The following is a 14,313-nucleotide window of genomic DNA, read 5'->3' as shown; positions in this document are numbered from 1 at the left end:
AGGATGGAGGACTGAACCAGAAGATGTGGTGCTACCCACTGCTTTCCATAGCTAGGTGATTATTTATGATCACTTCTAATTAACTGGACTGAACTGGGTTGGATCCTAAATGTATTTTCTGACAATTAAAACATGCAGCAACCAATAATGAAATCAAGGTTAATAACATCCTTCTGGCAATTTAAGGTGTAATAAAGCCAGGAGGAATAACTTTATTAAGGAAATAAAAAACACAAATAGCCTGCTAGTAATGCAATCATATGTATTTATGATGAGCAAACTCCACAAAATCTGATCAAATTCTTGTATTTTCTTGGCATCGTTGGCTGCAGTTGATTAATTAATTTTTTTATTTATTTTTTTATTTTTATCATCATAGGAAATAATCAACCAATAGCATAATAATTATCACATTATTGGCTAAAAACGCTATTACATCATTGTGCATCCATCCATCCATCTTCTACCACTTATCCGGTGTTGGGTCGCAGGGGCAGCAGCCTAAACAGGGAAGCCCAGACTTCCCTCTCCCCAGCCACATTTGCCAACTCTGCGGGGGGATCCCAAGGCGTTCCCAGGCCAGCCGAGAGATGTAATCCCTCCAGCGTGTCCTGGGTCTTCCCCGGGGTCTCCTCCCAGAGGGACGTGCCTGGAACACCTCACCAGGGAGGCGTCCAGGAGGCTTCCTGACCAGATGCCCGAGCCACCTCAACTGGTTCCTCTCGATGCGGAGGAGCAGCGGCTCTACTCTGAGCTCCTCCCGAATGACCGAGCTCCTCACCCTATCTCTAAGGGAGAGCCCGGCCACCCTGCGGAGGAAACTCATTTCAGCTGCCTGTATACGAGATCTCCTTCTTTCAGTCATGACCCACAGCTCATGACCATAGGTGAGGGTAGGAACGCAGATCTACTGGTAAATCGAGAGCTTCGCCTTCTGGCTCAGCTCCTTCTTCACCACGACATATCGGTGTAGAGTCTGCATTACTGCAGACGCCGCACCGATCCGTCTGTCGATCTCGCGCTCCATCCTTCCCTCACTCGTGAACAAGACCCTGAGATATTTAAACTCCTCCACTTGAGGCAGGACCTGACTTCCGACCCGGAAAGGACAATCCACCCTATTCCGGCTGAGGACCATTGTCTCAAATTTGGAGGCGCTGATTCCCATCCCAGCCGCTTCACACTCGACTGCGACTCGCTCAAGTGAGAGCTGGAGATCACGGCCAGATGAAGCCAACAGGACCACGTCATCGGCAAAAAGCAGAGACCCAATCCTGAAGTCACCAAACCGGATCCCCTCAACACCTCAGCTGCGCCTAGAAATTCTGTCCATATAAGTTATGAACAGAATTGGTGATAAAAAGGCAGCCTTGGTGGAGTCCAACCCTCACCGGAAACGAATCCGACTTACTACCGGCAAGGCGGACCAAGCTCTGACACCTGTCGTACAGGGACAGGAAAGCTCGCACAATGGGGTAGGATTGAGGAGGCCTTTGAAGTAGTCCTTCCACCGACCCACAACGTCCTGAGTTGAGGTCAGCTGCTCCCCATCTCCACTGTATACAGCGTTGATGGAGCACTGCTTCACCCTCCTTAATTGCCGGATGGTGGAACAAAATCGCCGTCCGGAAGTCTTTTTCCAAGACCACAGGCCATGAAGGCCCGATAGGACTCCTTCTTCAGCTTGACGGCATCCCTCATTGCTGGTGTCCACCAATGAGTTCTGGGATTACCACCACGACAGGCACCAAAGACCTTACGGCACCAGCTCTGGCTGGCCGCCTCAACAATGGAGGCACGGAACACAGCCAACCCGGACTCAATGTCCCCCACCTCACTCGGGACATGGTTGAAGCTCTGTTGAAGGTGAGAGTTGAAGCTCGCTCTGACAGGAAACTCTGCCAGACGTTTCCAACAGACCCTCACAACACATTTGGGCCTGCCAGATCTCACCGGCTTTCTCCCCCACCATCTGAGCCAACTCACCACCAGGTGGTGATCAGTTGACAGCTCGCCCCCCTCTTCACCCAAGTGTCCAAGGCATGTGGCCGCAGTTTTGATGATACGATTACAAAATCTATCATCAAACACGGCCCAGGGAGTCCTGATGCCAGGTGTACATATGGACACTCTTATGTTCGAACATGGTGTTCGTTATGGATAATCCATGACGCGCAGAAGTCCAGTAACAAAACACCATTTGGGTTCAGAAGGGGGGACTGTGCCTCCAAATCACTCCCCTCCAGGTCTCACTGTCATTGCCCACGTGAGCATTGAAGTCCCCCAGCAGAACAATGGAGTCCCCAGAAGGAGCACCCTCCAAGGACTCCAGAAAGGGTGGGTACTTTGAACTGCTATTTGGTAAATAAGCACAGACATCCATCAGAACCCGTCCCCCCCAACTGAAAGGCGGAGGGAAACTACCCTTTCATCCACCAGGGTAAACCCCAACGTACAGGCACCAAGCTGGGGACGGATGAGAATGCCCACACCTGCTCGGCACCTCTCACCATGAGCAACTCCAGAGTGGAAGAAGGTCCAGCCCCTCTCAAGGGTACTGGTTCTACAGCCCAAGCCATGCGTCGAGGTGAGTCCAACTATTTCTAGTCGGAACCGCTCAACCTTGTGAGGTGACATTCCACATACCCAGAGCCATTTTCTGCAGCCGAGGATCGGACCGCCAGGGTCCCTGCCTCTTGTTGCTGGCCAGCTCACATTGCACCCGACCCCTACGGCTCCTCCCGCAGATGGTGAGCCCATGGGAGGTGGGGCCCATGTAACCCTTTCGGGCTGAGCCTGACAGGCAAAGGCCCGGCCACCAGAAGCTCGCTCTCATGCCCCACCCCCAGGCCTGGCTCCAGAGGGGGGCCCCGGTGACCCGCGTCCAGGCAAGGGAACATTTCCGCCCATGGTGGTTATCATATTAGGGGTCTTTGTTATGTTGTTGTTTTATGTTATGTTGTTAAACTATTGGATTTATTTGATTTAAAATGCTGTGATGGAGTGGGGGCCTGCCCAGTTGTACTTGCCTCTCACCCAGTGATGACTGGGATGGGCTCCTGCTTTCTGCGACCCTGAACTAGACAAAGCTGTTAGGAAAATGGATGGGTGGACATTTAAAATGTCCAAAGTGATTATGTAATTTCTTTTGTATCTCATGAACTGAATTCTAATAAAACTTGTTTCAGCTTTTATTCAGTGGATTCTGATTCCATCACAAGTAAGATGGATTTAAAGTTGTCATAAATGCAATTTCTGATTTCACACCATAAACATTTCATCAAAGGAGGAAAACAGTTACATTTTCATCATCACATGCACAAGGGAGACAGTTTCCCATTGCACATAGAGGGAATGTGTGTCTGGGTTTTTGACATGTAATATATAAATTAGAATGTAGCTAAAAAAAAAAAGTTTTGAATTGGTTGGTAGACATACGTAAACGTTGGTATGTGTTTATATTTTGTATACAGATGTAAACGCAGTTGGTGTATGTATGTATAGGCTTTATAGATGTGTGCAGGTATATGCATGTATAGGTGTATGTATATATATATATGTATGTATGCTTATCACCTGGCCTTTTGCGCTTCTGATATAGGCTTCTCTACTAAATACTTTAGCGTCAAATATAAGTATGAACGCCCCGGCCTTTTTTTTTTTCTTCTCTATGTTGTTATGTGATGTTGTGGGACTGTGTAGGCTGTTTGTTTTGAATACTTAAACTATCAATAAAAAAAATAAATAAATGAAATCATCACATGCAGTGAAGGCTTATTTTCCAGCCAACCACATGCAAACACTGAGTTTGAGGTTCATGTCTGCTCAGCCTGTATGAGCATTTGTGTTGTGACCAACAGGAGCTGCAGAGAACAAAGAATTCAGCTGATAAACTTCAGAGATCTTCATCAGGGCTTCCTTCTGCACACTCTCCTCACAGCATCCTGGACAAACACACTCCAGAGGAGCTCCATGTAGAGGAACGACTTGTCCACCAGTGATGCAACAGTGTGGAAATATCGAGTCCAGCTGATGGTGCAGCTAAGTGAAAGCTGGGTGTGGATGAGGGGCTGTAATCCGATCCGAGGTGCAGCGTGTCAGCAGGACTTAGAACAACTGAGATAAGATGAAACTAGGAGTTTAGCGTAACGGGCCGGGCCGTGGGTCCAGTTACAGAGTTCTGCTGCACATCTGACTTTGATTAAAGACTCTGGGGCCAAAAGAAACACTAAGTTTGCTGAGCACGCTCAGTCCGCTGCACCAAAGAAACTGTCCCACACAAAATTATTTTCCATTTCTGGCTGCTGCTGGGGGACGGCCTGGCTCTCTTCTGACCACTGGAGCCGGCGTTATGTACAGACAGCGAGCGGCGGGATGCAGGGCAGTTTGAGTCAGACCAGAGCGTCAGACATACAAATAATAATAAACTTTAGGTTCATAATGTTTTATAAACAGATAGCACATTAAACATCTAGATAATGTGCATCTTTGCACTTAAAAGGAAAAATGGGTTTTTATGATTCGTTCATTGTAATTTACACATGCCTGCTTGTTCCATTTGCAGGGAAGCTCGAGCTCATCCAAGAAATTTCCCAGTAAGAGGCAAGAGGAGGGCGCGACCTGGTCGCTGATGAACACAGAGAGGACCAACCTTTCACGCTCACCAGGGAGAATTCAGGAACATGCATGTCTTTAGACAGTGGGAAGAAGCTGGAGAGAGAAGCCACGCATACACGGGAAGAACACGCCACCTCCACAAGGAAAGGCCATCGTTGGACGGTCCCTGCAGCCGAGGCTCAAACAGTAAAGCTGCTGTGCATGGCTCCTGAACTACAATGCGTTTGACATCACTGGAGTGGCAAATACGCCGTGCTGCCATGTTTTCATACAAGCGTTGGACCATCCAGACGCGTGTGAGGAAAGCTGAGCACCTGAGACCACCGTGCAGCGAGTGATGTGCGTTAACTGCACTCTGTTTTCACGTTCTGCTCTTCAGCTCAGATCTGAGCTGAGAACCTGAAGCGGTTTCCAGTCAGACCCTGTGGGTGGCGTCGCTCTTCTTCTCTGCATCTGGCAACCAGCCAGCAGATCAAAGCCACGTGCTGAGGATTTACTTTCTGGAGTTCCCCAAAAACTCCAGTGCTGCTGCAAACACGAGGATGACACAACAGAGAATCCTCTTCCTCGTTACATGACCGCAGAGCGCGGTTTTCCAGCCTTTGGATCCAGGACTAAGCTTCAGCCTGCAGAACCCGCGTCTCAGATAGCAGAGGAAAAAACATCCGAATCTTAAACATCACTGACATCACGAGAAGAAACTTTCCTCATAGTAAACCTGTCCTGCAGGATGAAAACCATCAGCTTCGTCATCGCTTCAGGAAAACAGCCGCATGTTTTATTTAATTAAATATCTTTTTAATAAAGTAAAGCAAAAAAGTATTTACACATTTTCAATTAAATGTAATCAGTGGGTTGGGTAATTACAAGCACCTTCTGCTAGCTGTGGAGAGAAAAATATAAATACAGGGGAAAACTCAGGGTAAATTAGCAACTTCTCTCTGGAAAAAAACTGTCGTATATTTACAGAACTCTCCTGAAATGCATTTCCACTCATGGAAGAAAAAGGCCTTAAAATCTGCTGTTAAACTTTCTTTTTTTTTTTTTTTTTTTTTTTTTTTTTTTTTTTTAAGTCTTTTGAAATAATAAAGTGGATTTTTGTAGATTTTCTTCAAGTTTTCTCTTCTTAAAATCCAACATGAGGCTGTGGAGGAGACCCCCCCCCACTCAGTTCTGTTTTTTATTCCATTTTCCTCTTCAAGAGCAGATAGACATGTGAAACGGTGTTTCATCGGCCGTCTCCTCGCCACTTCCCGCCGCTCCTTTTTGTATGTTTCTACTAGAAAAAACACTCCACTCATCCGATGCTGAGAAACAGAAACTATGGTCTACGTCAGCACGCCGTGCGGTGCGACACCGTCCGTCTGTCCGCGATCTAAAACACGACTTCCTCAAAAATATAGATGTGAACAACTTTTTCATTTTAAATCCATCTTGAAGTAAAACAAACAAAAAACAAACTCTTGAATAGTGTTGCCGTGGCGAGGAACGCCATGTGAAAACAGGCTGAAACAATGCAGCGGGACGCGCCACTCAGCTTCCTCGCAGGCTCTCTGATGATGCTTTCACTTCAGACATTCTGTCGCAGGGAAAAGATTAAAGAAACTAAACAACGATCGAACGTTCGATCCAGAATACCATCTCTCCCAGTTGAAGAAATCTTTTTTTCTCATTTTTTCTGTTTAAGCAGAAGGATTTTGCTGATTCAGACTCCTCTGAATCCTCCACGGCCCCGCTCTCCCTGTCGCCTCCTCCTAGCTGTTGTCCGACTCGTCCTCGGCCTCGCGGAGCCACGTGAAGAAGGCAGTGACGGACTTGAGGGCCACGCCTTTACCCTGTTGCTCGGCGGGGTCTTTGCTGGACTCCCACTTGTAGAACACCTCCTCTTTGATCACGTCCTCGTCGTAAAGAGTGTCGAAGAACATCCGCAGCAAATCTGAGGGGGGAGGAAGATCAACGATCAGCGTGTCACGTCTAAAAAGTCCGAGCGTGAAGCGAAACGTTGGGTTAGCGTGCGGCGGCTTACTGGCAGGCTGCTCCATCTGCACCATGAGAGCCTGGAGGGAGTAGAGCGCCTGCAGCTCCTTCTGCTCGTCCTTCAGGTATCTCTGCAGCAGCTTGGCTCTCTGCTTGATCTGCTCCCCGTCCAACTTGTAAGGATTTTCACCTGCAGGGGGGAAAATTCATTTAACTTCTACAGCTACAAGGCTCTGCTCGGGGTTTCTGCTCCAAAAGGAACAAACAGAAATAACATTTTCTTCTCTGCAAAGCTCGTGAGATTTCCTCAGAGGTGGAAACATCAGCGCAGACCCTGCTAGAACGCAGGAAACTGGTTTTTCTGCACCTAGATTACATTTTAACATTATTTAATGCCTCTGGAAACTGAGCTGCACTTGACAAGCTAAAGAAAACCACGAATCAACACGTGGACGTAGGGTGGCCAGATGTCACGCTTTGTGCCGGATCGTCCCGCATTTCTGTTACTTTTCACACGTCCCACAAAACGAGGCACTGTCCTGCATCGTTACGACCAGGCTTCACTTTTATGAAGGAAAAAAAACAAAACAAAACTGGCTTTTACTAACTGTGTGTGGCAAAGGACGTGACAGCTGTCACACTGCCTGCTGATTTGAGTTACACTCATCTGTAGGTTGTTTTTTTTGTTTGTTTGTTTTTGGGTTTTTAATTTTTTTTTTTTTAGGGTTCCTTTTTTTTGGTCTTTCCTCTCCCTTCATCTCTTTCACTTTTCCTATGAGGTGTTTTCTCTTCTTTGTCTTTCTGTCCTCTCCGGTCCAGCAGTACAAACTCTACAATTCAAACAATAACGCAAAATAAATATGGAAATAAAACAAAAATTCAGAAAGTCAAGGGGATCATTATATCCATAAAGCTTCTCTTGGCAAAGTTAGTTTGCTCAGCAGAACACAGCATCAAGAAGGGAAAAAAAAAAAAGGGTTGCACTCATGTCAATCAAACTAGGAGGCGGGACTTAATCCACATCTAGGACACACCCACTAACGAAAATAAACAAATACGCAGATTGATCATGGAGGACAGGGAGACGACCGCAGCAAAGAAGAAAAGAAAGTTTTGTTACAGCAGAGACTGGGAAAGCATTTGTTCCTGGGTTAAACCAGTTCGATGAGACTGCGAGACGGTTTTTTCTGTGTCACATGGCAGGAAATATGACGTGGAACGGCACAAAAAATGCGCTACTCAGAGGGAGGCTTTATAATCACACATTTGTTATGTTTGGTTTGTAAATTTAGTAACAAAGAGCAGAATAGAAAGTTTCTTTTTTAAAAACTTTGTCATGGCAGAGTGGAATCTCACTTCGTCCCACATTTGGTGAGAGAAGATCTGGTCTCCCTACGCGGACGTCACGTGTGCAAAGATTCACGGAGCTGAAAAGAAACAGCAAAGCTACTGAGGTTTTAGTGGAATCAAAGTTAAACACAACTCTGTTCAATCTGCAATGCTTTAATGCAGAATAAAGACAGAGAGAAGTGAGAGTGAAGTGTTTCCTTTTTATCCTGATTTAGATTAAAAAAAAGTGGAGGAAAAAATGCAACCAGGTGCAGCTGTGCATGACGCTAGCATGTCTAAACATGGAACGTCATCCCTTCTCATCTTTATTCATGCAATGCAGCAGAATTACCACGTTTACGCCCGTCCATCATGCCGATCTTTAACCACGAGGAGGGAAATATCTGAATGACTGACCCCTGCCGTGTCCAATCAAATCCATGTAACAAGGCAGAAAACTGTGCCTTCAAAGGAAAATGTGGTTTTATTCTGATAAATACAAGTTTTTTACAGCAAAGACGAGACAGAATTTGGGATGTTTTACAAACGGAGAATGATGAAGCTCACAGTTTTGTGCCGTGGGACGGACGTCTTTCAGACAATTTATTCACCTGCGCTTAAAATTCTTTTTTGTTTGATGAGCTTTGAGAGGAGCTCTTGCATTTCAGCAGATGCCACACGTTGACATGAACATGGCAGACCTGACGTCACACTGTGTGACACTACGATGACCTCAACGCCCGCTGGAGGCTGTGTCCAGATTTACTCACAGATGACGGCTGACTGACAGATGCAGGTCATCAGCACTCTGACGAACATGTTGGAGGACATCTGCTGCTCGTCCAGGTTGGCCTGCAACAACAAGACGCCTTGCATCAAAGCCTTGTGTTTGATTTTAAAGCCATCAGTAAAGGATGGTGAAGATGACACCGACCTCCACCCAGTCAAAGATCCTCTGGTTGTCGGCCTGGTCCTGGATCAGTCTGTCCAGCTGTTTGCTCAGCTCTGCAGCGCTCAGCTCCTTCTTCCGGCTCTTCTCCGACTCGTCTCCCAGAGTGAACTCCACATTCTGCAGACAGAGGAGCTCGTCACGCCGGACCATTTCACATCGTTTTGGCTTGAAGTGGAAGATTTGTGGCAAAAGCTGCAATTTCTTCAGGAATATATTTTCTATGCGAGAGTCGAAAGTTAACTGGGAGAGTATTTCACCGTTCTGTTCCAGCTGCACCTTGTTGCTCTAACTAAAGGAGAAGCCACACAGCCTGTAGATAATCTGATTCTTTCAGCATTTACTGTAGATCTGCAGGTTACAGACTCAGCATGCTGATTTATCCTGATCTGTTCTGTATTTCAGACCGTCTTTGGTCCGGCGATGAGTGCGTGTCCTGCCTCTGGCCTGCTAAATGCTGGGATGGGCTCAAGCTTCCCCGCGACCCTGAACTGGACTAGACTGTATAAGAATTCAGACTCTCTGCTGTTGTTTTGCTGTAGAAACATGTTAGTTAACAACTTTGACTGGAAGTTGTACTAAACAGGTTACATCCACTACCATGGTCAACAGAGAGGAAGTTTATTTAAGACTCTGGCGTCTTTATTAGACGGTTGCAGGACAGGAAAGCGGGTCAGAGACCAAGAGAGGAAGACATATACACAACTACGGTACTGATATAAGCGTTCTAACTTGTGTCTCCACATTTAGCAGAAGCCAAGAGGTCTAAATCTAACATACAAGTAAGGGTTAACTCTCCATGTCAGGTTCACAGGAGCAAAAGTCTCACATTTTAAACACCTACTCAACAAGTAGGGTTGTGGCGATATGCTTTCGTCCCATTTCGATGACAGTTTGTTTCTAAAATTGCGATTCTTTTGATTCCTCGATGTTGCTGATTTTTGTAGATTAAAAACGACAAAAGAAAAAAGCACAAAACTTTTTTTTTTTTACTTGTCATTTTTCTGGGTTTCATTCTGCCCTCAAACCTCCTGCAGACCTGAAGCAACATGAATCGTTCCGCGACCGCTCACCTGTTCTGTCACAAACTTATTAACGTCGACGTCTTCGGGCAGGAAGTCCGTCCACCGGAGCCCCGCCTCCCTCCACATGGTTCCCGCCTTTTTATGGCTCTGATGGGACAGAAACACAGGTTGGTACAGAAACGGACCGAGTCCCTGACGCTCTGGTCCGTTTAAAAGCCCGGACGGATGGCCAGCTCTCACCATGCCTTTGCAGAGTAGAGTGAGGATGTGGACCAGCAGGACTCCAGCTTTCCCCAGAGGGATCAGAGGCTTTGAGATCTCCCTGCAGACCAAACGGATCAGCGTGAATCACACATCAGTATAAATCATTCAACACCGATCTGGTAGCTGAAAGCAACCTGAACAGCTCTCCCATGGGGATCCCTCCCTCGTGCAGCATGGGGGTGATCAGCTCTGCCAGGTAGAGGAAGATGTGGGGGATGTCTATCGCCATGTCTTCTGCAACCTCCAGGATCTCCTGAAGCCTGAAAACACACAGCAACAGCAACACTAAGAGCTGGACCGCCTCCAAGTCAACTATTCCTGGATTGTTTGGTCCCGACTACTGCTTCGGGGGTCAGCTGACCCTTTGTAGTACTGCTGTGCGGGGAGGGTGCCGGTCTTGATGAGCTGGTGCAGCAGCAGGCCCATGTGCTCCCTGGCGATGGTGCTGCGCTCCAGCGTGGACTCCAGCCCGCTCCGTACAAACACAAACAGCAGCTGAGTGCTGTCCAGCTCCTCCACACACTGCAGAGCCTCCTGTAGGAGCAGAGAAACAGGACATCATATGGGGGGGGGGGGGGGGGCGTAAGAAGTCATTCCTCGCTCCGTTTCAGCAGAGAGATCAGCGCGAACCTTCATGTCGTTGATGTGGAGGTATTCCTCTATGATAGCCGTGGACTTCTTTTCCATCTCCTCCTCTGTCAAGGCAGGTTTGGTGGGGGTCTGGGGAGGTGGGGGGTTGGCCGCTGTCTCCCGCTTCACTGTGTAACACAGAACACACCGATCTATGTAATCATTACAACTCCGCGGCGTTTAGTTAAACTCTGAGAAGCGTGAAGAAATCCTCCGCAGGTCCAGAGATAAACTGCTCTGAACATCCATCTGCCCAATCAGAGACCAGAACAATCCTCAGAAGGAGCTCCTTGAGCTTTGTGGAGAAAGTTTCCTGTTTAAACATGAGTTACAACCAGTCGTAGCTCAAGCTAATGCCAACCACTCAGTCTGGTGTCCAGCTCCTTCCTACCAGGTGGTGGTGATAAAGCACCAAACGGCTGCACACCCGTTGTTTGGTGTACGTCATGTCTGATGGCGACCAGAGTGGGATGTGAAAGTGTGAAACCGCCGCCAGTTTGCAGACAGAGCAGAGAGGGAGGCAGCTGAACCGAAGCGCCGCCGTCTCAACGTCGAGGATCTGTTGAAGCTACAATTTCAGGTTAAAAAGAACTAACTTTCAGCACACTGCTAGCTTGGTGTTTACACTGTTAACTAGGGCTGTGATGATGCGTTTTCATCTCGATTAGATTTGATTCCAATTTTTTTGTTGCCGATTTGATTTAAATTGCGATTCTCATGATTCTGATTTTTGTCGACTAAAACAAACAAAAAAAAAAAATGTACTAAATTTTTTTTTTTTTTACTCGTCCTTTTTCTTGATTTAAATTAGAAAAAACAACACAGCAGCCAGACCATCATTCTGCTGCTATAATGCCAAAGACGACAAGTAAAAAGATCAATAAAAACAATAAAAATGACAAAAAATTTACTATGGATTATTTTTATTTATTTGAAAAACACATTTTTTTAACAAAAAAAATTTATCTAAAAATTGTGAGACAAAAAATCCTGATATTTGATTTTTCTATCCGATTTTTGCACCTCGACTGTTAACCGTGACTAACTGTAATAAATACACAGCAAGTCTCTGATTAATAAGATTAAAAACTAATTTAACAGCCCAACTTTTAACCAATCATCATGTGATCAATGAATACAGTCAACTCTGGGTGAAGCTGCCGTTTTCACATTTTAGTTTAAAGCCGCATTTCTGAGCTTTGGATGCGTCTCCTAACGACAGCTAATTCACCATCCACCTTGCATCCTGTCTCTTCTCTGAGCGCTCTGCAGCCAACGTCTTGTCTCTTTCCCCGTCGCTTTCTCTTTCTCTTCATACCATAAAATCAGTCATAATCGTGTGTGTAGCGTGTATAATGGTGCTGTGAAGAGCAGCAGTGTCACGGTAAACAACGACCCGTTTCTCAGCCTAGAAACGCTGCTGCGTCCAGGAATCTACATGATAAATGTCACTTTGCAATAAAAGAAGCCAAAAGGTCACATGGCGAAACTTTAAACGTCCTTTGATCCTTTAAGAAACCTTTCAAAGCAACACGTCATATTTATTCATCCACTAACTTTTAAAGCGAGAGAGAAGCAGCCGGACTGAGCCAGAAATATAGAAACACACCACTGCAGCTACGAGTACGAGCACATCAGCTCACAAATCAGCGGATGAAAGCCAGAAAAGAATCTTTTTTCCTGTTTACCATTTTCTTTGGAGCCAGCTCGCTCTCTGCTGCCTCGGTCTCGCTCGTCCGTCATGCTCGCCCCTCTGCGAACGGGATCAGCTGACCCGCGCTGCTCTCTCTCCCGGCTCTGCTCCTTCTCCCGGCTGAAGCTGCGTTTGGTGACCTGCAGTCGGTTTCGGTCATCCCTCCGCTCGAAGCGGTCGCCGCCGCCGCGGTCGGACCGCTCAAAGCGGTCGCTTCGCTCTCGACTGGAGCTGTTTCTGTGGTGGAGAAGACAACAGCTGCAGACTCTGCTCGCTGGTGGGATGTGAAGCGTGCGAGCCGTGCGCTCACCTCTGAGGAACTCTCCTGTCCGAGTCCAGCGAGGCGCCCGACGAGGACGGAGGCTGCTGCAAGGCGGAGAACCTGTTCAGGGTGCTGGTGGCCGGACGGCTTCCTGATTCAGCGCCTGAGGATCAAACCAACTCGTGTTCAGGTTTCAGGAGCCCAGCGAGTCGTTCCACTCGATCTGTGAGCTCGTCAGGCAGGAGAACCTACCAGAATCTGCAGGCTTTGCACTGGTGCCACCGCTGCTGCCTTTTCCCCAGCTGCCCCATGTCCCTTTACCTCCTGGAGCCAGCAGCTGGTTGTTGAAGTCCAGAGCAGGAGTCTGAGGAGGAGAGAAGGAACATCTGAAGGACTGTGAAGGACACAAACATCATCTACGAGTCAATCTTCTCTTACTTTTGTGATTTTACTAAGGCGAGAGGTGTCGATGGGTCGGTTCTTGGAGATGGGTACCGTGTTCCAGCCTTCATCCTGGGAAGGAGCGCCGCGGCCGGGTGTGTGAGGGCCCACCCGACCTCCAGGACCTCCTCCACCCATCCTGCCTCCTGGACCTCCGCTCAGCTCCTTCTTGGAGATGAGGGCTTGCTGTACCTTCATGTGCTCCCTGTGCTCCTCCAGCTCAGCCTCTTTGTGGATCTGGTCGATGGTCTTGGGGCCCTGGTCGCCTCGGCGCGGCACCCAGTTGTTCTGGTGGAGGAAGAGTTTAGAGACATGATGAAGAAGGCGATGAGGATGCTCGGAGAGAAGCTCCACATGCTGGCGGTCATAAAGGAATCATAGCTGGGATGTTAAGAGTTAAAATGGTATTTTTAAGCATTAATAAAGGTGATTTATTTTCCGTGTTGCGTCAGAAACGCTCTGAAGAATCCATGTAGAGATGACTCCACAGAGACCGAGGAACAGGCTCACCTGGCAGCTTTTGTCTGTTCATCATAAAGACGTAAATAAGATGGAAGAAATAAGCAAACAAAGAGCTGTAGACCATGAGGTGGGGGATATTGGTGGTGCTATGAGAGGACATGACGGAGGTCCTGTTGTCTCAGCCTATGGCACAGAGCAGCTCTGAGTTCAGGAGCTGCTCTGCATTAAACAGCTGAGGAAGACTCTTCTCTCTGAGCCCATCTGAGACTCACACAGGTCAGAGCTAAAGACCAGTGTGCACGTCTGTGGGCTGTGGACACACACACTTATTCTACAGCAAACACTAACTAAAGACATGCTCGACGCCAAAGGACTGACCGAACATTAAACACTGTTAACACACACACTAAAAGCTACTGTAAACACACAAAATGAACAAAGGAGCCGACATGAGACGCTAAAAACATACAAAGCAATAAAAGACAAAAGCTAGCACAGATGTGTTTGATGCTTCGGACGTGTTTTAAAAGAAATAAAAATGCCTTTAATGTTAAAATGTGACATTTTTTTGTTCCACTAAAACAGTGATCCTCGATGTTAATTCAACAAGAGCCAAACTCAGTATACGAAGACAAGAGGAGAACCGCCACCCCCCAAACAAAGT

The 14,313-nt window shown here is 47.2% G+C and overlaps 1 protein-coding gene across 5 annotated transcripts in view; it reads right to left on the bottom strand.

Moving 5' to 3' along the window:
- Nucleotides 1-5,403: 5,403 nt before the first annotated feature.
- Nucleotides 5,404-14,313, bottom strand: part of LOC306760841 (eukaryotic translation initiation factor 4 gamma 1-like) — a 61,366-nt gene continuing 52,456 nt past the window's right edge. For all 5 annotated transcript variants that reach the window (XM_079246844.1, XM_079246845.1, XM_079246846.1 and 2 more), the window contains 13 exons: nucleotides 13,185-13,475; nucleotides 12,999-13,110; nucleotides 12,795-12,909; nucleotides 12,480-12,721; nucleotides 10,792-10,919; nucleotides 10,523-10,695; nucleotides 10,296-10,421; nucleotides 10,138-10,219; nucleotides 9,946-10,044; nucleotides 8,858-8,992; nucleotides 8,694-8,775; nucleotides 6,644-6,784; nucleotides 5,404-6,553 (listed from right to left, as the gene is read on the bottom strand). In XM_079246844.1, coding sequence (XP_079102970.1) covers nucleotides 6,372-6,553; nucleotides 6,644-6,784; nucleotides 8,694-8,775; nucleotides 8,858-8,992; nucleotides 9,946-10,044; nucleotides 10,138-10,219; nucleotides 10,296-10,421; nucleotides 10,523-10,695; nucleotides 10,792-10,919; nucleotides 12,480-12,721; nucleotides 12,795-12,909; nucleotides 12,999-13,110; nucleotides 13,185-13,475 — 1,908 coding nt within the window. In that variant the 3' untranslated portion in view covers nucleotides 5,404-6,371. The remainder of the gene's footprint in view (nucleotides 6,554-6,643; nucleotides 6,785-8,693; nucleotides 8,776-8,857; nucleotides 8,993-9,945; nucleotides 10,045-10,137; nucleotides 10,220-10,295; nucleotides 10,422-10,522; nucleotides 10,696-10,791; nucleotides 10,920-12,479; nucleotides 12,722-12,794; nucleotides 12,910-12,998; nucleotides 13,111-13,184; nucleotides 13,476-14,313) is intronic.

This window comes from Telmatherina bonti, assembly GCF_933228915.1.
Source record: "Telmatherina bonti genome assembly, chromosome: 9".
NCBI lineage: Eukaryota > Metazoa > Chordata > Actinopteri > Atheriniformes > Telmatherinidae > Telmatherina > Telmatherina bonti.
This window is presented reverse-complemented; position numbering and strand designations above follow the sequence as displayed.